Here is a 22401-nt window from a genome sequence, read left to right on the forward strand (position 1 = left end):
ATCTGAGTTTTAAACTTACTTTTCTCAGGAATTTGATGTCTGACTTTTCATATTGCATGGCTTTAGCTTTTAATAGTTTAGATAGAATGCATCAGTGGCCACAGTAAATTTCTTCTTTCCTGCCTAAACTACGTAATAGTAGTGCAGTCATGAATATATGAAGTAAATAAGGAAACGTAAAGGTTTGCTTTGACAGGGAAATCATGCAGCAACTGATTCAGTGAATCAACTTGTGATACTTTCCTATGGGACTTTATCATGCAAAGGTAGATTGTTAGTGAGTTTTCTTGTTGTGTAAACTAATACAATGTATACAGCACTCCTGTTATTTTACTGTAGAACCTTCCATTTTAAGGAAATGAAAAATGTTTCTTCAAGGACATATGGAGACTAATTCCTCCATCCTCTTTCATAGCAATTTTATTTAACTTAAATTAAAAATGACATTTCTGTCTTACTGACACTTCAGTGAAGAATTTGAAACCCATCTGTCTTTCAGGTCATTTTGATGACATTGTTTATAGTTCATTCTCAAAGGGATATTTCTCACTCTTCTCATTTTTGTTGAGTCCTTGTTCCTCTTAGTGTGGATGACTCATTACTTTTAAAATTTTATTAGTTTGAGATTTTCAAGGGAATCAAAAATTATATATTTAAAAATACACAATTCAAATGAATGATCCAAGATTCCAATTAAAAAGTTGGAGTATCTGTAGTTATTGTTTGTGTTAAAATGCTTCAAATTCCACAGGAATTTGAGAGAGACAATGTTGAAGGAACATATTCAGATCAAAGGTAGCAAGCTATTAAAGACTTTCCCGAGTCTTTTAACCTGGGCAGAGCCTTGAATGACAGTGAGGAAAGATCCTCTGCCACTTTTAATACCTTGAGGTGGGGCCAACTATCCCTTGAGCCGGGGGGTTGGACCAGATGACCTCCAGAGGTCCCTTCCAATCTCAACCATTCTGTGATTCTGTGATTCTCCTTAATGCTGAGTCCCCCGCAAAAGGAAGTATTTATCACTAAACTGAGCACACGGAATAAAGAATGAAGGTCTATAGAGGAATGGAATTCATGATCTTTAGGAACTGTAGAAAAATAAGTAGCTTTTGAAGCCTGATCTTGGATTAAATTCTTTCTATTGCTTTTCCAGAAAAACCATGGTGAATAATGAGTTATTTGGGAAGCTTAAAGGGTGTAAGAAGGTCAAGATTTCTCCATGTTCCATGGCTTGAGCAAACAAAATTGGGGAAAGGCAAGCAAAACCACTTCACAGCAGTTGAGAAACAGTTCGTTTGTGTTAGCTACAGAGAGATACTACAGTTGTTCCTAATGCAGCCTCTGAAGTTGAAGTGCTCTCCTAATTTTCTGTGCCCCATAATTCTGTCAATGTAAGGTGTGGTGATGATGTGGAAACCCTCCAGTTCTCAGCTGAATAGTTTCTAAATGAGTAATTCTGAGCCGGCCAGCTGCGTTCTGACCAGGCAGTTCTGCAGTATAGTGGAACCACCTTATGCTGAGTTCGATGAGCAGATATTATCTCTAGACCTCAGTTTCACTTAAGAAGAAGAAAAATATATTGAGATGTTTGAACTTCTAGTTTTCATGTATAAAGCCAACCGCTCTCCCTGCCACAATTCCAAGAAAAATAGCATAGAAACTAAAATCAGAGCAATAAAAGAAGAAAAAAAGTGTAAAACTGGAATCAAAGACCCAAGGGAACAAAAGGATTTAGCAATCAGGACCAGAAATTAAAAGGGAATGGCTATCAGGCAAAAAGAAATGGGAATATTGCCACATCAGAACAAAAATTTCCTCCTGCCATTAGTGAGCAAAAGGATACGGCAGTGGATTCCATTGTCCAAAGGTAGAGATCTATAATACAGTTTCAGTAGGAAGGAAGATAATTGATTCTCCACTCATCCTTTCATTGTCAACAATCACCCTACTTATCCGGTTCTTCTAATTGCATCTGCCATACCCTCCTTTGCCTTGCCATCAGTCTTGGCTACAAGATGAATGTGAGCTACTGGTTTCCTTTCAGAAGTCTGCCAGTACAGATGGATATTTCAGACAGTTGGGGCTGTTTTATGAGTGTGTAGCTTGGCTTCAGATGCCTTTTCCAACCAAAACCTAAGTATCTCTGATGCATTTCATCTCCACCACCAGGAAAGCAAGAACCAGTGCGTCCAGAGACAGAATTTCTTCCTGCCATAGTCCCTCAGGCGAGTTCACCTTCACTGTGCGCTCTTTAGTGATTCCCAAAATCTCACTGATTGTTTGGTAATAAGCCTTTTTCTAGCAGTGCTCTGCATTCTAACACATGTAGGGCGGGGTTAGTGAATTGCCATAGATACCAAGTCCCTTAGCGGAACATTAGTCATATTTCATAGAATCTTAGAAATTACAGATGGAAAAGCCCTTTTAAGGTCATTTGTTTCTATGGCAGTTTATTCATTACTATATATATATATATATATTTGCTGTAATACTTTTTCCAGAGTTTTGTCTAGTCCAGTCTAAACTCAAGGAACACCTCTCCCCTGACAATATATTTCTAACAGTCCTTACTCCTGGGATTTTTTCCCATATATTCACCTTGAATTTGCTCTTCTCTGCCCTGTTCACTGTAGTTGAAGTTGATTTTTGACTGCCCTTTCTGTTCCTTGCTACATATTCGCCTCTGTTGAAATATTTCTAAGTATTTTTCATGCTCCTTTAGGCATTTTTTTGCCTAAAACTTGTATTGTCTGCTTGTGTTTTTATCTTTCCTGCTCTGAAATTTTGCTGTTGTTTTTGTTAGGTTTTATTCATTTGTTTTATATTTTTTCTATGTATTTGAGGACTGTTCTAACTTTGTCATGCTCTGACTCTCAATAATACAGGGTAAGAACACTCACCTGCCGCTCATGGCATGATTCTCGGCATTATAAAATGACATTAGCACATTTGTCACTGCAGTTTTATCACAGGAATATATCTGCCTTCTTACTTTCAGTTTCAAGCACATTGGATGCAAAATGTTTCCTCAGTGTTTTGGTGTGGTTTTCCTCCAAAATGGCCTTTATCATATAATTATGAAGTCAGTCTAATCTTCTGTGGTAAAGCAATAAGTGTTCCTATTTATTGATAGAAGAGGCACCTCCCTTCAACTCCCTGCATTTCTATGTAAGACTGCAAGGAGTTAATGACTTGGCTTTGCCTTCTGGACCAAGTATGGCTTTCTTCGTCCTGGATGGAGACCAGTACGGGTGAATCCACTGTGTTACTGAATATTCCTGCCTCTTCCCTTTCATATGCTCCACAAAAAGTACCTGAAAATTCACTTTTATGGAGCTAGGAGATCCTTGTAGGAAAACAAAATACTAATCTTCTTCAAAGAAATCCTTTAAGTCCTTTAAAAATATATGCAGGGTTTTTTTGTATGCTTTTAGCTATCTGATACTTTCAAAATAATATTTTGAATATTTCAAAATAATATTTTGAAAGTGTTATAGTCCTTAAAGGATTGATATTCATGCTTTCTGTTATTAACGAGAATAAATCAACTTATTTTCTATGTGAGGACCAAAGCTATACCTGTCAGTTACACATGACTGAATGCCTAAAACTGCCAAGATCCACTGACACGTTTTTATCCTGCATCATTCCTGGCCACAAGCTGTGCTGATTTACATTAGGGCATTGGCAGAGAATGTTGGCCATGAGTTTCTGAGCAAGTCCAGAGCAGGATTTGATGTTCCCTCCGTCAGCATAAACAACAATGCCGAGCGCAAGCAATCCAGGAGGTTTCTGGACTGCACTGATGAGATGGGATCAACCCTCCCTTGAGCAGGGGGGTTGGACAGGATGACCTCCAGATGTCATCTTTCTGACACAAGTGGTTGAGGAACTTTTCCTGTGAAGGTGGAAATGCTGGAGGAGGTTGCTTAGGGAGTCTGTGGTGTCTCCATCCTTGGAGACACTCAAAACATGGACATGGCCTTGAGCAACTTGCTGTAGCTGAACCTGCTCTGAGCAGAGGGTTGCACTAGGTGAGCTCCAGAAGACCCTTCCAATCCCAGCTATTCTGTGATTCTGAGCTCATGACAGAAATAAGAGAGCCAAAGCAGGTGCCCTCTATTAAATATGGGCTACCACTGAAACAGGAAAATACAGTGCTACACTACAAGTACTTCAGTACTACACTGAAACAGGAAAATAATGAAGGTTAATATATGAATGTCAGATTTCATAAAGAGTGCTAATTAACATTCCAGTTTTAATTGTATTGTTAAGGTTTAAAATTAAATTTCCATCTCAAAGGAAACATAGTTCCAGCAAAGTTATGTAATGTACATTATTTACCCAACAGTTATGATTGGCTCTGGTCTTTTCTACTGTGCACTTTGGTATAAAAATAGGTTTTCTAGGAATAGTGAATGTTTTTAAGTCTGTACTGTTTGCCCAGTGGGCAGTAATATTTCACTGTTATATACAAAATCGGTGTGTCAGATGAGGTGATTGCTTTTTCTAAAATAATATTTGGCATTTTGGTAAGTAATAAGGTTTTGATCCTGTGCGATGTTGAGCAGTTCCTAAAAGTACCCATCACCTTGGTAGCCTATTCTGTGAAATGAGGTCTGAGCTCAGGTGGCCGTATTGTTATAAAATAGAGCCTGTTTAAAATCAGACAGAAAAAACCAACCGAGTTCAGTACTCAACGACATGCAGTGTGTATGAGCAACATCTGAGGAATTCATTAAATTTTTCCCACCATGGAAGGAAGAGGATGTATTGGGCAATGGTGGCATTTCTAGGGAATGGGAGTTTAGTCATAATGCAACATTTCAGATAAAAGAACGGAAAGGAATGTGGGGTTGGAGCAGCCTAATAGTAAATTACCTTTTCGCGTTTCCTTCCATCTTTGTCTGTTTGTGATCTCTGTGTAGCACCAGGCATTGTCCTTAAACCACACCAAGAAGCGCATGGTGTCATCTCAAGCTTTCGTTAATGCTTCGGTGTGGCTTTGTAGGCAGGAAGCACAGTAAGAATAGTGCAGTTGGCACCTTCTCTGAGAGACTAACAAGCCCTCCTGGAGTGTGCTCAGCTGCCAGCTGGGGAATAAGTCTCTATTTGACTCTTGCAGTTGGCAATCAGAAGAATGGCTGTCAAACAAAGCGAGGACATCTTTGGGGAATATGGATTTAACTAGCCCTTATACAAAGAGAGAGAGAGATTGCAGTTGCCAAATCACTCAGTAGTGAAAACTTTCAAGAATCTGGAGTTGCATAACACCTTTTATAACATAATACTTGGACCGGAAAAAAGAACCTAAAATAAAAGTAACTATTGTGACTTTTGTTTTGTGCCAATGGATTTATGGCATCAGAGCCTTCGACATAACATCTGTGTGTGCTGCCATTTGCCCTTTTAGTATTTTTCCAGCACTCCATAGGAAGAAGCACTTTGCAATTACTGGAAATGGCAAATGGCTGCTGTATCATTTCTTTATTTTTGGAAAGGATGTAAAACTGGAAACGTCCAGCTCATTGCCTAAAATGCATTCAGTCAATTGAGAATTTGCCTTGTTCATGCAAGCATAGAGGGGCTCCAGGTTTTCTCAAACGTAAAGCAAGAACAGACAGTATACATCCTATTTTGCTGGTAGCGCTTCACATCATGTCCTTTCCCTGGGTCTACATACGAGCATCAGGGGGAGCACAGTAGGAAGCAGCATAAGAAATTACCTGCTACTTAAAGCAATCAGTTGTTTGCAGGTAGCACAAGGAATTTTTGTCCCCCTTTTTGTTACTCTCCCTGTGATTACAAGGAAGTAAAATCTCTCTGTGCAGTACGTGTGTTCACCAGTAGGCTGTTATCTGTATTCACCTTTTTTTTATAATAAAATGAGATAAGAGAACTACCCCACTCCTCAGTGTAAGCCCTTGCCTTCTTCTAATTTAACGTTTGATATTAGCTTTCAGGAAGATAATTTATTTTGCTAAAAATTTGTCAGGTTACAGTGGTTTGGACTGTTAAAAATCTGAGGTTTCTGACAGGAAAATGTAAGGCCACGAAAATTCCACATCTTTCTTTAAAAATAAATGGCATAAAAGTTGAAGGCCAAAACTAGACGGAGGGCGTAGAGAATGGAGGGGTGTATTCATCTCCAGTGATGTGAATTGATTGTGTGTTGAAATTTAGGAACCCTTCTTAATGCTTTACAAAGAGTCTTTTAGCTGGTGTCTTGTAAGAATCTTAATTTAATGGAATTTTAGCTCCCTGTTTTATTTTACTGATACTTGTTTATTTTGCTGGTGACTGTTTTGAGTTGCTGAATGTAATGGTCAGTTCACACGAGTGGTACCGTGCTCCTTGATACTCCTTGTGTGCTGCTTCCCGTGTGGGGGTGTTGCACCAGAAAGTCTTTGAGGGAGTGCAGAATGAATAAAGGAGCTACACTTTTGTTATAGTAGGTCTGGTTCAATAGCTGGAGAGAAATATTTATTCACTGCCTATGAGGGAGCACTCTGTTCACGTGAGCTTACTCATAATGCCGTTCAAACCATTTTGTAGCTCAACCCATGACTATCATCATGTTTTTTTCATGTACAGACCTTCCCAGCAAAGATGTAATTTTCCCCTGAATTGTCACTACAGTTAATAAAATTCAGCAGGATGAACACAGATACTTGTGGGAGCTTAGTAGAAACGACCCTTTCAATGACAAGTTTTTCATTTACATTTTTTATATCAGTCAATGAGCCATCTGATCATTAATTAATTTTTCATACTGCTAATGTGCCAATCAAACCAGATTCAGGTCTTAACTAAAAAGGAAGTTCATAGAAATTAAGTGTATGAGCTCTGTTGCCTTTGTCAACCAGACTTGCAAGCAAGGCAGAATTTATATTAAATATTCTTGATAAGGTCCTTTTCCCATAGAAATATATTGCCTGGTATTGGTTATGACAATTTCCTTTGCATCTTTACAATAGCTTTTAATAAGTCTGCTTTTATAATTTTGCCCCAAAGCAGTGGCAAGCTACATCACATATAATGACCTTGTTTACCCTTTTGTAAATAGTAACAAAGTCTAATTATTTTCTTATCTACTCACCAGATCTTACTCGCTATCCCAAGAAGATACAATATGTATATCTCTGTATATGGCATAACAGCAGAAGACCGTAGGATTGCATTGTGACTTCTAGGCATCCTTCTGACACTAAATTATTATGCAGAAAAGATATATGTCCAGTAGAAAAACTGTTGTAATCAGGCTGTGAAAATAAGTTTTACCAACACAGTCACCTTAAAGCCACTGGTGATTAGTGTTTATTTTTTAAGCCCCTTTGTTTATTTGACCTCTTGTGTATGTTAGTATAAATAGGAAATGGTGGAATGTACATGCATTATTGTGCCGAGAAGTGCTTTCTCTGCGAGTTCAGCTATTCTGCGTAAATTCAGTTTTCTGCAATGCGTGGAGGTCAGATAGGAATGTTCAAATATTTAGAGAAAGTACTGTATAGTATGTTTATAATGAAACATATTTTCTTCCTGTCCCATTTTTCTGCCATGACGGATGACTTCCCCCTTCCTAAGTATTCTAACTGTATGGTTTTACGTGTACAATAAATTTTCCTGGAACTGTAACCATCTGCTGACATGGAAATTGCAATAAATGTCTTGACAGTGTTTTGAGAAACACAAGTTCCCCTTAAGGAGGGAACCTACACCTGCAAAAATACCCCACTTAACCAGAAAACACCCTACATCAATCTTTGATGTCAGCACTTTCCTCAGCTTGATGGGAATTTCCTTGTGCCTTGAGAATTCAAAGCACTTTGCATCCCGGGCTTGGTTCTTCCTGGAATGGGTGTAGATCCAAAATGTTTTAGACTTTCCAGAAAGCAACACTGTTGGTGCCAGGTGAGCTAGATATGAATTGTACCGTAGTTGACTTTATTTTCATTTATAGATCTTTTCAGATGAAACATGACCGAGGAGAAGTGTTTGGGATGACAATGAACCAAGGGTCCTAATTTGATGTAGGGATGATTTATGTTCTTAAACACAGACGTATAGTGCTCTTTGAGACTCTAAGGTATCCGAGACATCAAGTGAAGCTAGGAGATATGATACAGTACCTGCAGGAGACCCAAGCCCTTCTGAAGGAGCAAATGAGGACGGATAGGATGCTGTAACCTGTGGTGCTGCATTCTTAAGTGTTAAGAGCTCTGTTTTTGCAAAGCTTGATCAAAATGGGTTGGCCTAGGAAGAAACACATTATTCTCTAGGAAACAAGAGACAATAGTGTGCAATCTCAGACAAAACAAAGATGTGGACTAAGTACAGTTAAGTGACTTGGCTGAAAAACGTTTTATGGGCAAATTTAGTGTCATTGAGCCCCTTTCTCTGACCAGGAGAGATGAAAATACTAGCAAGTAGCTAGCAGAAAGAAATCATAGCTGAAATTCAGTATTAGCAAAAAGCAAGGGGAGATCTGATTGTATTTTAAACTATACAACAGTCAACAATATTGAACTGTGTATCACATTAAACGTACTGTTGTATTCACTGAGAGCTCAATGCTACTTATGCCAGTATACAAATTTGCTCTCAGTCCTCTTTATTTATACTGACCTGCTGGGCATCCTATTTATTTTTCCCTCAAGTCCCTAGTAACATGGGTGATTCATTTCCATTCTATCTTTTCTGAAGTGTGGCCATCCACATTTCATTGCATAAATCCTTTAACTTGTTTATAGAGAAAAAGAGAAGTGTTTCTTTTCTTATGGTATCAAAGACTATCAGCGAGAAAGGTGCCAAAAGGCTTTTAAACTGGAAAAGTCTTCAGTGTGATATGTGTATGTTCTGGTTTTATTCATCTTTCACACACCGAAAAAGGAAATTAAGTTAATGGAAAGTATGTGATATGACAGCAGTTGTTGCTATAATAATACAGTACATACAAAGAATGTTGCTGAGGAAATTATTCCATACTATTTTTGAAAGGACTCTCAGTGTAATACCTTTTTTCCAAAGCAAAGGCCATTGATGCTGTCTTTCTCTCTTGGAAAAAAAAAGGCTTTTTACAGTAGTTACTTGAAACTTTCCCTTGGTTCTGAATTCATTTTGATACGAGTTCAACAGGAAGAATAAACTCATCTCACCTCCGAAAATCTAGCATCCTATTTAAGTTCAGACTTCACAGACAAGTTTAAATGCTTAGTCCTTTTAGTAGTTGTTCATATGAATTTTTAACCTGTTATTTATGTAATATACAATTAAATCACAAGGACACTGCTACCTCTTAGTGGATTAAAAATTTACCCTGGTAAAGGAAGCCAGTCTAATATCTATTCCCACTTATATTACTTAGATAAGTCAAGTGATTTAATGACTAATTTGAACCTCATCTTGATCACCATCAGGGATATAAATTGCTTTTTGTGTTCTGATCCTTCGAACTGAGAAGCAGTCACATAGACGTGAATATCGTCACCTGAAATTCAGGACAGTATAAAATCTGCCCGTGTATATGAGCTTGCAGGACGTGACATACCGAAATCCCACAAATGAAATGAAACTGATGTTGAAACAGGACTGAAATCCTAAATCAGTTTCAGTGGATTGCTCTGTGCTGGCTACTTTTCCCGATGAACTCCTGAAGTTCAGCTTTCTTCCATTGAAAAAGTTTTTGCTCTAACACCATTTATTTCTTTATACAAAAATGTTACTGAGACTGAACTCCTTTGTGTAGAACATTTTAAAAGCTGAGGATGAAAGCCATTGAATATGTTTATCTATGTGCATCTTTTATTATCTCCCTTTCTCTCCACGCCCCTCCATATATATATATGTATGTATACACACATGTACACGAAAAATTATCTTTGTGTGGGCATACTTGATATTTCTTCTTGTTTTATTCAAACAACTTTTCTCATTAAAAGTGAACATTTGGTCATGCATGTTTTGATTAATTTTAATATAGGAAGTCTCCAACATCCAATTGCTATAAAGAAGACCAGATGAAAGATGTCCTAGAATTAGGTAAGTTATGTCACGCTTCAGTTTGGCTTTTGCCATCATATTCTTCAGAGCATCTGTAACCAAATAGGTGTGAGTTGCTTCTTTTGTAACTCTTAGTTGATTCAAAGTAATTGCATTTTCTATTAAATTCTTGGGTAAGACTGTGTAAAGAAGTTAAGAAGTAATCAAACAAAGAGTGACTGATACATTTTTTATCTGTCCTTTCTGGCTAAAACTATATTATCTTTTTTTATAAAGATGGACGACAAGAAAGTATTAATCTTCATATTGATGAACCCCTGGCACTAAGCCTGCTGGGGGAAGCAATTTTTTTCATTCAACACATTATATGATTTATTTTTTTTTTCTTTCAGTTGATGTTGAGGATGAAGAAAGAACTGGAGAAGTTAGTAAGAATCCGGATCTTTCAACACTGTATATGCTTCAAGTAGTATCAAAGGCAATTGATATTTCTCTTGCAAAAGTAAGACTAACTATGATGGTAAATTCAAATAGATGTGTGAGAGTGATATTTCAGTTAAGTTGGCCAAAACTGCAATGGATTCCTCTGTGTTGCATGTTTGCGTGGGATTTAACACGTGCTGTATTCATTCCTGAGTATATTCCTTATTCGGTATTCAGGTGAAAAAGTAACGTAGGGATACCTGTACAAAGTTCAGAAAAATACCAGAAGAGCATGCCAGAATGCACTTGAAAAACAGATAATAGCTTTAATTAATGAAGCTTGTATTATTTTATTAATGCCTATAATCAGTTACTCATGTGCTTGTTGTGCAGTCCTTTAAATTAACAGTGGTTCAGAACAAGCTTCTTATTCCCCTATCACTGTTTCTCCCTTGCATATCTTCCTTATTTTGAGCAGAAATGGAACCGTTAAATACTTTTAATATTTCCTTCCCATTCTGCCAGAGGGGGAAAAAAAGCAGAGAAAAGATAATGAGGGTGTCTTCCAATTTCACCTCTAGATCAAAGAGGTCCGAGTAACTATACAAACACTGAACAGTCTGTTCTTATTTACTCAGCTTTGCTTTAGCATGAATGCAATTTCATCAGTTTAGCTGTTCCTGAATAGTAGTGCTCTGCAGTGTGTTCAGGGCCAAGGTCTGAATTTGGCAGATGTGCTGATATGCCATCAGACGTAAAACAGTCGAACATTTGGGTAACATTTATCTCATACCAGCAACTTTGACAGGGAAAGCAGGCTGCCTTTTCTCCATACTGTGCCCAGCAGGGTCCTTTCTTCCCTACTGTAACCATTGGTAGGCGTTCCTCTTCTAGCTGTTAAATTTAAGGCAATATTCTGTAATGCTTTCCTGAGAAACTCTGCCCCAGACAATATGTATAAACGGTTTCCTATGCTGAGCACACACAGGATTATGAGTTGAAGGAATATTGCAGGAAAAGGAAAAAATTGCTCCTTTTCATTTGAGCGTTGCTATTTACAGAATGTATAAAACAGAAATGGGTGGTTATAGTGAATTAGTCATTACCCTTCCACACTCCTCCTTTCTTTTCTACAAATTACTGCAGGAAAACATACCCGCGTTTTGGATTTGTTTTTAAAATGAGAACTTTTTTCTTTCTTTTTTTTTTTTTATAGGAATTAAAAAATCTTTTGTTTGGCTCTAGTCTTTGTTGCTTCAGTGAAGAATGGAAAATACAGAGTTTTACGTTTAATAACATACCTCAGTTAAAATACGGCATTGTGCAAAAAAAGGTACTGTAAATGACTTCCTTAAAAAAAGTGATCTTTGCTTTTTACACTGAGTTTACAAAGGCTGTGTGTTTCAGCAGTAAAAAAAAAAAAAGTCTTCTGACAACTCTTCTCTTTAACTTCTCTGGTTACCACTGGATGATGTCACCTTGTCAAGTCTCGTTAGGAGACTTGAGATGGATGGAATATTTCTGAGGGAAACTTGAAGTAGCTATAGAAAATGCACATATGTGTGTGTGTGACGGGGAGTTACTCATAGGGAGGAAGACAAACCACTTCATCTGAAAGCTAATGGTGGTAAGAGAATAAAAAGACAGAAATCGAGTGGAGTTTAAGAGAAAAAGGATATGTAGGGGCAATTTTTAACAAGTTTAAGATGGAGCTTCATCTGTCTCAAAGCAGGGAGATGTAGCAAGAATTGCCTGAAGTGCCTGGGAAATCACAAGGAGATTTTTGCCTCTTAGATATGCGGGTCACATGCTGAGCCTCATTCCTAAAATAAAAGGGAAGAAATGCCTCTGCAGTGTCGCTGGGACTGCTGATGGGACTTCTTTTGCAGCCATGTTTCTGTAATTCTGGACTGCAGCCACAAGATGCCAGCTCCTCCCTAAAACAAGGTTTTAACCAATTGCTAGGCATCATCTACCAAGTGTCCCTTTCTAAAGTTCTTGATGGATCCCTGTGGTGACCAGAGCTGGTAAAACCACCATGCCATGACTAGGAGCAGCCTATACCAAATCCATAGAAATTTTTTGTACTAACAAGATCTCTCTGGTCAAGGGTATTCAGTGGGAGATTCCCTCATCTGTTGTTTGTCTTGTCGCCCTTGCCTGGGCACCTGACTCTTGCAGAGACTGTAGTGCTTCAGACTGTCCTTCTGCTCTGTGTGCTGATGCAGTTGGTCAGCCTGGTTTCTCAGCTGGCCGATGCATAGACTCAGACCAGGGACCACACGCAAGGCACAGGATGTGTAGCTGCCTCCAAAACCAAACAGGGCCATCGTAAAAATGCATCCTTCTCAGCTGCAGCTTAATTGTTTTGTCTCTGCCCTGTGACTTTGTACATATGCTTCTGTGATATCCATGCACCAGGTCTCTTCTTGTAAGAGCAAGGATCTGAGGACTTCAGTAAAGACTTGGGAAGGAGTAGAATCCTCTTTACAAAACACTCATCAGGGTTCTGCACTGATGCAGAAAATCTTTATCTGTGCTGAGAGAAGTAGACCATTACGTACCATACACAAATGAGAGGAAGAGAGGCTTTGGGGCAAGGGGAATGGCTAATAAACGTGTCATTAAGTTGTTTAATTTACTTACCTTGTCTAGCTAAATATTACATTAGGCTGATGATCTCAGACAAAAGCTGCTTATGTTTAAATAAAACCTAGCAGAAAAAAAGATATTAAATGTTAATTTAAACTCCAAAAGGCACCATGGCAGTAATGTTCACTGGTCCACAGTAAAAGTTACTTTGGTGTTTCCAGACCCTGCTGCTAGCGAAAGGATGTCTCATCACTTCTAGCGACTCACGGGCCATTAAATTCCCTGCTGTAAATTCCTCAACAGGAACACCAGAGTGTTCTGCTTCGAAGTGTTTATTTCAGATAGTTGATACATTCCTCCTTGCTTCCAAAATTAATTTCAGCTGAACAATTGTGATGCGTGGTATTGCGATATCTGTGATGTTAGTTTTGTGTCCTGCATAGCCTGCTCTGTTCATGCGTAGATGCTCCAGACGACTTTTCTCTGTCTCCTCAGCAAACTACTTGAGTAAATAATATGATGTGAGGCACCTGGGAGAGAAAGAGTGACAATGGAAGGAGAGTTTTGGTGGATGAAGTTTTCTAGACAAGAAGAAGGCATACCATTTACTTCTCAGGACAACTTGTACAGCTGTCTCTGCCATATAGTTAACCCATAGGAAAAGGTCTTGGTCGTGCAATGGGGTCAGGAGGGCTAGATGGCAGGGAATAAGCAAGGAGAAGGAAATACATTGCTACCCCATCCCAGTCTTTCAAAACAGCTATGAATCTATTTTCCATAAAGTTTAAAGTTAATACGGTATTTCTTGATATTGTGATATTATTTTCCAACATTCCAACAAAAAATCCTTCATTTTCTTTCTCTTCCCCAGAGAGATAGCTGGTGCAGAGGGCTATAGATACAACTGAAATCTTTTAGTGATGTGAGTGGGAACCTGGGGGACGACATAGTGCTCAGAGGAAGTAAAAGAGCAAGACTTATTTTCACCCTTTGGAAAACAGTCAGATTTGATTTCTTTCTGGAAGTTAAGGTAGCCTGTGGCTCAATCGGGATCAGGAGCTCTTTCATTGTTTGCATAATCAGAGAACAGATTTGAAAAAAAACTTAACTTTGATGTTATAGATGTCTAGGCATTTTCAGAAGAAATAGGTGGGAAACACAATACGAGTTCATAGAATCATAGAATCAGAATTATTAGGGTCGGAAGGAACCTTAAAGATCATCTAGTTCCACCCCCCTGCCATGGGCAGGGACACCTCCCACTAGGCCAGGTTGCTCAGAGCCCCATCCAGCCTGGCCTTAAAAACTTCCAGGGATGGGGCTTCCACCACCTCTCTGGGCAACCTATTCCAGTGTCTCACCACCCTCACGTTGAAGAACTTCCTAACGTCCAGTCTGAATCGATCCATCTCTAGTTTTAATCCACTCCCTTTAGTCCTACCATTTCCCAACATCCTAAAAAGTCCCTCACCAGCTTTCTTGTAGGCCCCCTTAAGATACCAGTAGGCCACTATAAGATTTCCTCAGAGCCTTCTCTTCTCCAGACTGAACAATCCCAACTCTCTCAGTCTGCCCTCATAGGAGAGGTGCTCCAGCCCTCTGATCATCCTTGTGGCCCTTCTCTGGACACATTCCAGCACATCCGTATCTCTCTTGTAGTAGGGGCTCCAGAATTGGATGCAGTACTCCAGGTGGGGTCTCATGAGAGTGGAGTAGAGGGGGAGAATCACCTCCCTTGACCTGCTGGCCACGCTTCTGATGCAGCCCAGGATACGATTGGCTTTCTGGGCTGCTAGTGCACACTGATGGCTCATGTTGAGCCTCTCGTCCACCAGCACCCCCAAGTCCTTTTCTTCAGGGCTGCTCTCAAGCCAGTCGCTGCCCAGCCTATATCGGTGCTTGGGATTGCCCCGACCCAGGTGGAGGACCTTGCACTTGGTCTTGTTGAACTTCATGAGGTTGGCATGGGCCTACCTCTCCAGCCTGTCAAGGTCCCTCTGGATGGCATCCCTTCCCTCCAGTGTGTCAGCCGCCCCACACAGCTTGGTGTCATCAGCAAACTTGCTGAGGGTGCACTCTGTGCCATTGTCCATGTCGCTGACAAAGATGTTAAACAAGACCGGTCCAGTACTGGTCCTTGAGGGACTCCACTTGTCACTGGCCTCCACTTGGACCTGGACCCATTGACAGCCACTCTTTGGGTGTGGCCATCAAGCCCGTTCTTTATCCACTGAATTGTCCATCCATCAATCACATATTTTATCCTCTTGGAGACGAGGATGTCACATGGGACAGTGTCAAAGGCTTTGCTCGGGTCCAGGTAAATGACGTCAGTTGCTCTCCCCTTGTCTATTGATGTTGTGACCTTCTCATAGAAGGCCACCAGGTTTGTCAGGCACGATTTGCCCTTGGTGAAGCCGTGTTGATTGTACCCAATCACCTCTTCGTTATTCTTCTGCCTCAGCAGTGCCTCCAGGAGGATCTGCTCCATAATCTTACCAGGCATGGAGGTGAGACTGACTGGCCTGTAGTTCCCTGGTTCCTTCTTCTTTCCCTTTTTGAAAATGGGGATTATGTTTCCCCTTTTCCAGTCAGTGGGGACTTCACCAGACTGCCATGACTTTTGGAATATAATAGAAAGCGGTTTAGCAACCTCATCCGCCAGTTCCTTCAGTACCCGTGGGTGTATCCCATCAGGTCCCATGGACTTGTTTACTTTCAGGTTCATCAGATGGTCACGAACCTGATCTTCACTTAAGATGGGCAGTTCTTTCCAACCCCTGCCATTGTCTTCTGTGACTCCGGGAGTGTGGCTGGAGCCCTTGCCAGTGAAGACTGAGGAAAAGAAGTCATTGAGAACCTCGTGCTTCTCCATATCACTTGTCACCAGCTCCCCTGTTTCCTTTCTGAGGGGGCCCACACCCTCCCTAGCCTTCTTCTTCCCATTAATGTACCTATAGAAATTTTTGCTGTTTCCCCTGATCTCCTTGGCTAGATTTAATTCTAACTGAGCTTTAGCTTTTCTCACCAGGTCTCTTGCTGCTTGGACATCTTCCTTATATGCCCCCCATTCTAGCTGTCCTTTCTTCCACGACTTTCTTTTTGTGAGACAGTGTGTCCACGAGCTCCCTGTTCATCCAGGCAGGTCTCCTAGCATTCTTTCCTGCCTTCCTCCTTGTTGCTGTAGTTTGCTCCTGGACACGGAGAAGGTGATCCTTGAATACTGACCAGCTGTCCTGGGCCCCCCTTTACTCTAGAGCTTTGTCCGACAGCACTTTGGCCAGCAGGTCACTGAATCGATCAAAGTTTGCATGCCTGAAGTCCAGGGTCGTAAGCTTAGAATACATCCTCCTAGTTGCCCTGAGGATGTTAAATTCTATCGCTTCATGGGCACTGTAGCCAAGGTTATCCCTGGGCCTCATGTTGGTCACCAGCCCTTCCCTGTTGGTGAGAAGGAGGTCCAGCATAGCACCTTTTCTTGTTGGTTCCTCTACCATTTGGAGCAGGAAGTTGTCATCTATGCATTCCAGGAACATCCTGGATTGCTGGTGCCTTGCTGTGTTGTCCCTCCAGCAGATGTCAGGGTGGTTGAAATCCCCCACGAGGACCAGGGCCTGTGAATGCGAAGCCACTTCTATCTGCCTACAGAGGGCCTCATCTGCTTGGCTCTGCTGGTCAGGTGGCCTGTAGCAGACCCCTACTGTAACATCGCCTTCCCCTATCTTCCCTTTAACCCATACACTCTCGACGAGCTCCTCGTCCTTCTCCATGTGGAGCTCCATCGATTCTAGCTGGTCACTGATGTAGAGGGCAACACCTCCCCCCCTCCTACCCTGCCTGTCCTTCCTAAAGAGTTAGTAATACTGATTTTCATTGGCTTGCAAAAAAATAGAGCAACAGAGACCACTACAAAGTCATGGATGGAAAGAGAGAGATGAAAGAGTGGCTTAAGCCTGAATGGAAGCACATGGCTTGTGAAAGTTTTCACTGGCATCAAACAGTGCAAATTGGTTTGCTCATGGAGTGTCCCATTATTCCCCTCAGGGTGGCCCATGTGGAGTACTGGCTGCGGTTCAAGCTTGTGTCCTACAACAGCTTATCTTCACAGACAGTAACAGGAATAAAGACACTCGGTAAGTCAGCAATTAACATCAGAAATATTTTCCATACAGAAGTGAAAAAAAATTTTCTCTGCTGCAGCCACTCAGGAGCTGTTTGAGTTTGAACTTGATGAACTTCTCTTTGTCTCAGAGAGAGAAAGTAAGTCACATATGATGTACTTGTATTTACTTCCCTTTCAACTGTGGTAATTTGGAGGTTGGTGTTTTATTTGTAGAATTATTTGCTTGTGATTAACCCAGGAACCTCTAAAATATTCAACAGCTTGAATTGAGGCCAATGAAAATTATTTAACCTTGAGATCCCATGGAGATACGATTTCAAAGAAAATGTAATCAAGGTTTGAAAGACCATGAAATTCATGCGGTTGTTGACACTAAGAATCTCAGGAAGGGTGAAAAATCAGAGTTATAATTTATTTTTTTTCTTGTTACTGTGTTTGATCTTTCACAGTTAAACTCCTTAATACAATTTGAATTTAAATTCTGTGTGTGTATTTTCTACTTACTTAAAAGGAATATTGTTAAGTATTGCTAGTGTCAAGGAAAATTGCTTGGACTGCTATAATATTAACTGTTCCAAAGGAACAGAGGTAATTCAATGAAATACTGGAAAATAATGTCTAAAAAATGTCTTTATCACTAGACTTGTATTCGTCTTTTGTTTTCCATAAGAAATTAAGTCCATTGCAAAAGAAAAAAATCACAAAGATTTCCTGTGCTTTATAGGTACAGTTTGTTGAATAGGGATAACAATATTTTACTGGTTTATGCTGCCACCACCTTGTGTTATTTGTGGGTGATGCACTGACCCAAATTTAGTCAGAAGAAAAGCTTTCATGCTGAGATTCTTCTTGAACTTCGTGAACCAGGCTTGGAGTCTAAATACAATATTGAAAGTTTTACTGTTACTACTACAGTTGCTGTTGCCAGTTATTATTGGCACTGATTGCTTGAAGACCCTAAAACAAGGGCCAAATAAACAAGATGCTATGAATTCATCACTTGAAAATTGCCTGTTCCTTGAAGTCTCTTAAAGGCAATTAGCATGGACTGATTAAAAGGTGGGGTCAGTGGTATAATACATGTGCAGAGCATAACGTCAAGTTAATTATACGTTATGCAGTTTAGCTTTTTTCTTCCGTTCTGTGCTTTCAGTCTGTAAGTCACATCAAGAGCCTGCTGTTCAGAGCACAGTTTTTAAAAAAGTGCAAAAATTAGCTAGCAAAACTAATTCGGATTATAATGGGAGTGGACTTTTCAAGGCAGAACAATGCTCTTGTCCACATAAGAGAAAAAACTCAGAAACTTCCATGGAAGAAGATCAGTAAATATTTAGATTTTATGACAAGGCATCTCCACAGAATTCACTGAAGAATTATTTCTGGTTGTGAATACCAAGAATTTCTTTCAGCTTGGAGGACAGCCTTTGATCATCTGCTCCTTGGTCCTTTTGAGTCTCAGATCATCCTAAGTAAAAATAGAGATGTTAACCTTTTCTTCTTTCAGCATGGTTCAGTGGTCGTAAATGTCATAAAATTATGTGGCACCCAAATAAGTGGATTGAGGCCAGATTGTTTAAACTCTGTGTCCCAACTCATGCCAGCTGCAACCTATCCTGTTTACTTGGCAATATTCGCCTCTCCTATTTTTCCCGTCCTATTATCTACATGGTTTTAAAAGATTTTGTTTTTACATATTTTGTATATGAAAAATGATGCTGAAGTATGCAGAAAGTCTCCAAGGAATTTCAGGTTAGCAGGTGAGCTCTTTGTCTTTACGCACAGAAATGCTAAAAGCCTGCAGGCTCCTAAAAATGAATAGCAAGGTGAACTGTTTTATTCATGAGATAAACATATTTTTCTTATGATTTGTTTGCCATGAGGAGAAACTCTTAGTCAGGCAGAAAGAAAGGGAAGTCTCAGAGCTTGAAATGAGAGGATTAATATTCCTTTATACTTCCAACCTGAATTTTCAAATTATTAGCCACTTCACAGTAAGTGTTTCACTTCAGGCTTTTCAACATTCAAGAAATAATTATCACGTCTCCTTCTTACTCCGCTACCTCTCTCAGACACATAAATTAGTTGCTATGCTTCCCATAAATTTCCGAGTGTCTGTATTAGAACACAGGCAGAGATAAGAGAAAGTTGTGATTACATTTTTCTTACTTGAAAACTCTCACCAATTATTTCCCATATCTCACATCCTTCAGAGAGGGAAACATTCTCTGAATGAACATTATATTCAAGGCAGGCATGGAACTTGAAAGTCTGTTTAATTTTTTGATGTTTGGTGTTTCTTGTTTAGTCTTTTGAATTATTAGATCTTTTACTCAAATGCTGGGAACAGGTTTTGACATCATCTCCCATGCTGGTAACACTCTAAGACTGATAATATCTGAATTTCAAAGACTGCCATTCTTGAAGCCACTAGAGAAAATGCCCATTCTGTGCTTCCCAGGGGCATGGATCTGTTGTCCACCCCTTTGGGCTCATGGATGTTGGATTTTATTCTTAAATCTGCCAGTTTCCCATTATCTGACTTTTGGCCTCATAGTCTTTTGGTTCTCCATTTGCATCTTGGAAGTCAGAGTAACAGGATGTATTAGAAGACTTCACAAAACACAATTTGTAGGAAATGTGTTGGCAGCGTTGCTTGCATGCTTGGGATCAATAGACTACTGTAAACATTCAATAGTTTTGCACATCATTGTCTAAGTTCCAAGCCAAGCATTTAAGTGAAAATATTTCAGAAACAGTAGGGCTGCACAGACCAATGCTGAGTCAGTTACCGTAATGTTTTAGGTCACCTCTTTGGGGCATACCTTATTATAAAAAAAAAGCAAGCATAATGTTAATTGCAGATGATACTTTAGATAAAGTTTAGTAGTAGGTAAGAACATTATGGTGTAGATTTGTATAAAAGAGTTAAGAAATAAAAACTTAAGAAAGAAATTAAGTAAGAAGGCCTTTATAAACTAAAGATCATATTAAATATTTTTTAAAAATTCTGTTCAGGTATATTAAAACTATTTTATTACAGATTTAAAAATGAATTAGCTTCTCGTGTCCATTATTTGCCAATACAGTATTGTTCCCTAAGTAAATTTACCTGATTTTTGTCCAAACAATTATAAAAATGTATTCTGAAAGAGCATCCACTGTTTCTTTTAGAAGATTAGTTTTCAGGGTATGATTATAGATCTGTGTATGATCAGTTCCTGTTGCTGATCATACTTCATTTAGTCTTCTCTTGATTTTGGTCCATTGCTCTTAATGATAGTAATAGTTTTGTTTTGATCATTCCTTATAACTCAGACATCATATTAATCTCCTAGAAGCAGAGGTTGTGCATAACATCTCTTAGATTCACCTGTACGACAAGGGTATTTCACAGAACATACAGACGTAGGCTAGCAGGCTTACAATTGCGGAGCTTAAGTCTGACCATTGCTATGAGCAGCATAACCCCATCCAGATCCCTCAAATGAAACACACTGCTGTTAACACTTCACCTAGGTGAATTAACTTCCCTCAAATTTCTGTTTTGCTTCTGACTTCAGAAGAGACCTATCCACTGTGCCCAGAGTTTGTTTTGCTAGCAATCTAAAGAGGAAGTTGTTCTAGATACAGCTCTGTTCACTGGATCTGATTATCTTCAGCAAGATCCGAGGTACTTTCTTAAATGCCTAAAATGACATTTAAGATGATTCATGTCAAAGAATGTTTCCAGAAAGCCCATATTCCAGTGGCAACTTCAGTTGCATCTCTCTCTTTAGAGCATTTTAGGTGCTGAACAGCAGCACCACATCCTCCTATCACCTCTTCAGTCCAGTGCTGAGAAGTCTTCATACTGTGTGCACAGCGAGTGCTCTCATGGCAATTCAGTCAGATGGTTAATCCTCAGAGAAAGGTTGGATTTGGATGTACCTTTATACCTGGTGTGTCAGTTACAATACTAGCTCCCTGTTCAACTTAAAGGACTTTTTTGAGTTGGCCATCCAAGTTGTCTCTTCACTATAGAAGGAACTGAGATACCTAAATGAGAATTTTCTGAGGCAACTTGCCAGAACCTCATTATTAGGCATTGCAACACTTAAATAGTCTCTAAAACAATTATTTTGTTCTTTTAGCTACAAACCTGCTATGAGTCTGCCTATACTGTAATTGGAGCAGTTTGCCCTCTAATGCATAAGCTTCCCAATGCAAATTTCGGTACTTGTCTGTTTCTTGCATTTCCTGGACTGCAGTTGTCTTCAGCCTTCAGAAGTTCACAGGACCAAGTGCCTCACCATGGCTATTGCAGACATACTGTGGCGTGCAGGAGGCAATGAAAAAGCAATTGTGGCACTGTAAGTAGGAGAAGCAGTTTTATTTATTGTACAGTGCTCCTGTACTTCTCTCTGTTATATATGTACATAGTTCACAAAATGAAAGTTTTGTAAGATGTATTTATGCAGTCTAAAATGGCTTAAGGAGAAATGCAAAATGTCATTTCTGCCGTCCCAGTAGCTGGGACAGAATAGTCAAATTCTTTGCAATTGCTGCAAAAGATCCTTTCACTGAGTCTAGGATTCCTCCAAAATCTTTATCGAGAGTTATTATTCCAGATGCAGCATTTTACTCCAACAATTTTGTATGGCAGGATGTTCTATTATGGCTGGGATTAGTTTCCTTTTGCTGTAGCTGCCTGCTAGTTACTGTGTTTATGCTATGCAGTTAGGCTGCTTGTACGCAAGACATCTAACTTTCAGATAGCTAGCTTTGGCTGTACTGGATCCTACGCGATATTTTAAGTGAGCCAGGTTTTGTTAGAATAGGTCATTCCTTTTATTACATCAGCTAAGATAGCTGAAATATAACAGAGCACAGAAGTCATTCTTCAAACCTGAAATAGAAGCAGCAAATTCAAAGTCATTTCAAATTATATTTTGCATATTTTACATCTATAAAATGCTTCTGTGCTGATATTGTACATATGTTCTTCTGCTTGTTTTTATGTTATTGCTCTAATATTCTTTTCTAATAAAAACTGTCAGTAACATCTTAAACTTGTATTTATCCTCTTTCTGTATAGAGAAACTTGTAATTCACATTAAATAGACTGAGAGAGCACAGCACAGATAAAGTATGTACTCTATCGATAAAAGTTTGTTTAATATGCAATATGAACTTATTATGGAAGAGGTCCTTTTTAAAAAAAGTGGTTAAAAATTATAATACAAAATCTTTGGCTCATCATTCAGTTGATATAACATGTTGAT

At 39.4% G+C, this 22401-nt stretch overlaps 1 protein-coding gene across 3 annotated transcripts in view; it reads left to right on the forward strand.

Annotated features, from left to right (window-relative positions):
* Nucleotides 1–22401, forward strand: part of MINDY4 (MINDY lysine 48 deubiquitinase 4) — an 81737-nt gene that overhangs the window by 13511 nt on the left and 45825 nt on the right. For all 3 annotated transcript variants that reach the window (XM_054192667.1, XM_054192669.1, XM_054192670.1), the window contains exons 6-10: nt 9983–10041; nt 10395–10504; nt 11642–11758; nt 17062–17150; nt 21388–21489. In XM_054192667.1, the coding sequence (XP_054048642.1) occupies nt 9983–10041; nt 10395–10504; nt 11642–11758; nt 17062–17150; nt 21388–21489 (477 nt within the window). The remainder of the gene's footprint in view (nt 1–9982; nt 10042–10394; nt 10505–11641; nt 11759–17061; nt 17151–21387; nt 21490–22401) is intronic.

The sequence above is a fragment of the Rissa tridactyla genome, chromosome 2 (assembly GCF_028500815.1).
Source record: "Rissa tridactyla isolate bRisTri1 chromosome 2, bRisTri1.patW.cur.20221130, whole genome shotgun sequence".
NCBI lineage: Eukaryota > Metazoa > Chordata > Aves > Charadriiformes > Laridae > Rissa > Rissa tridactyla.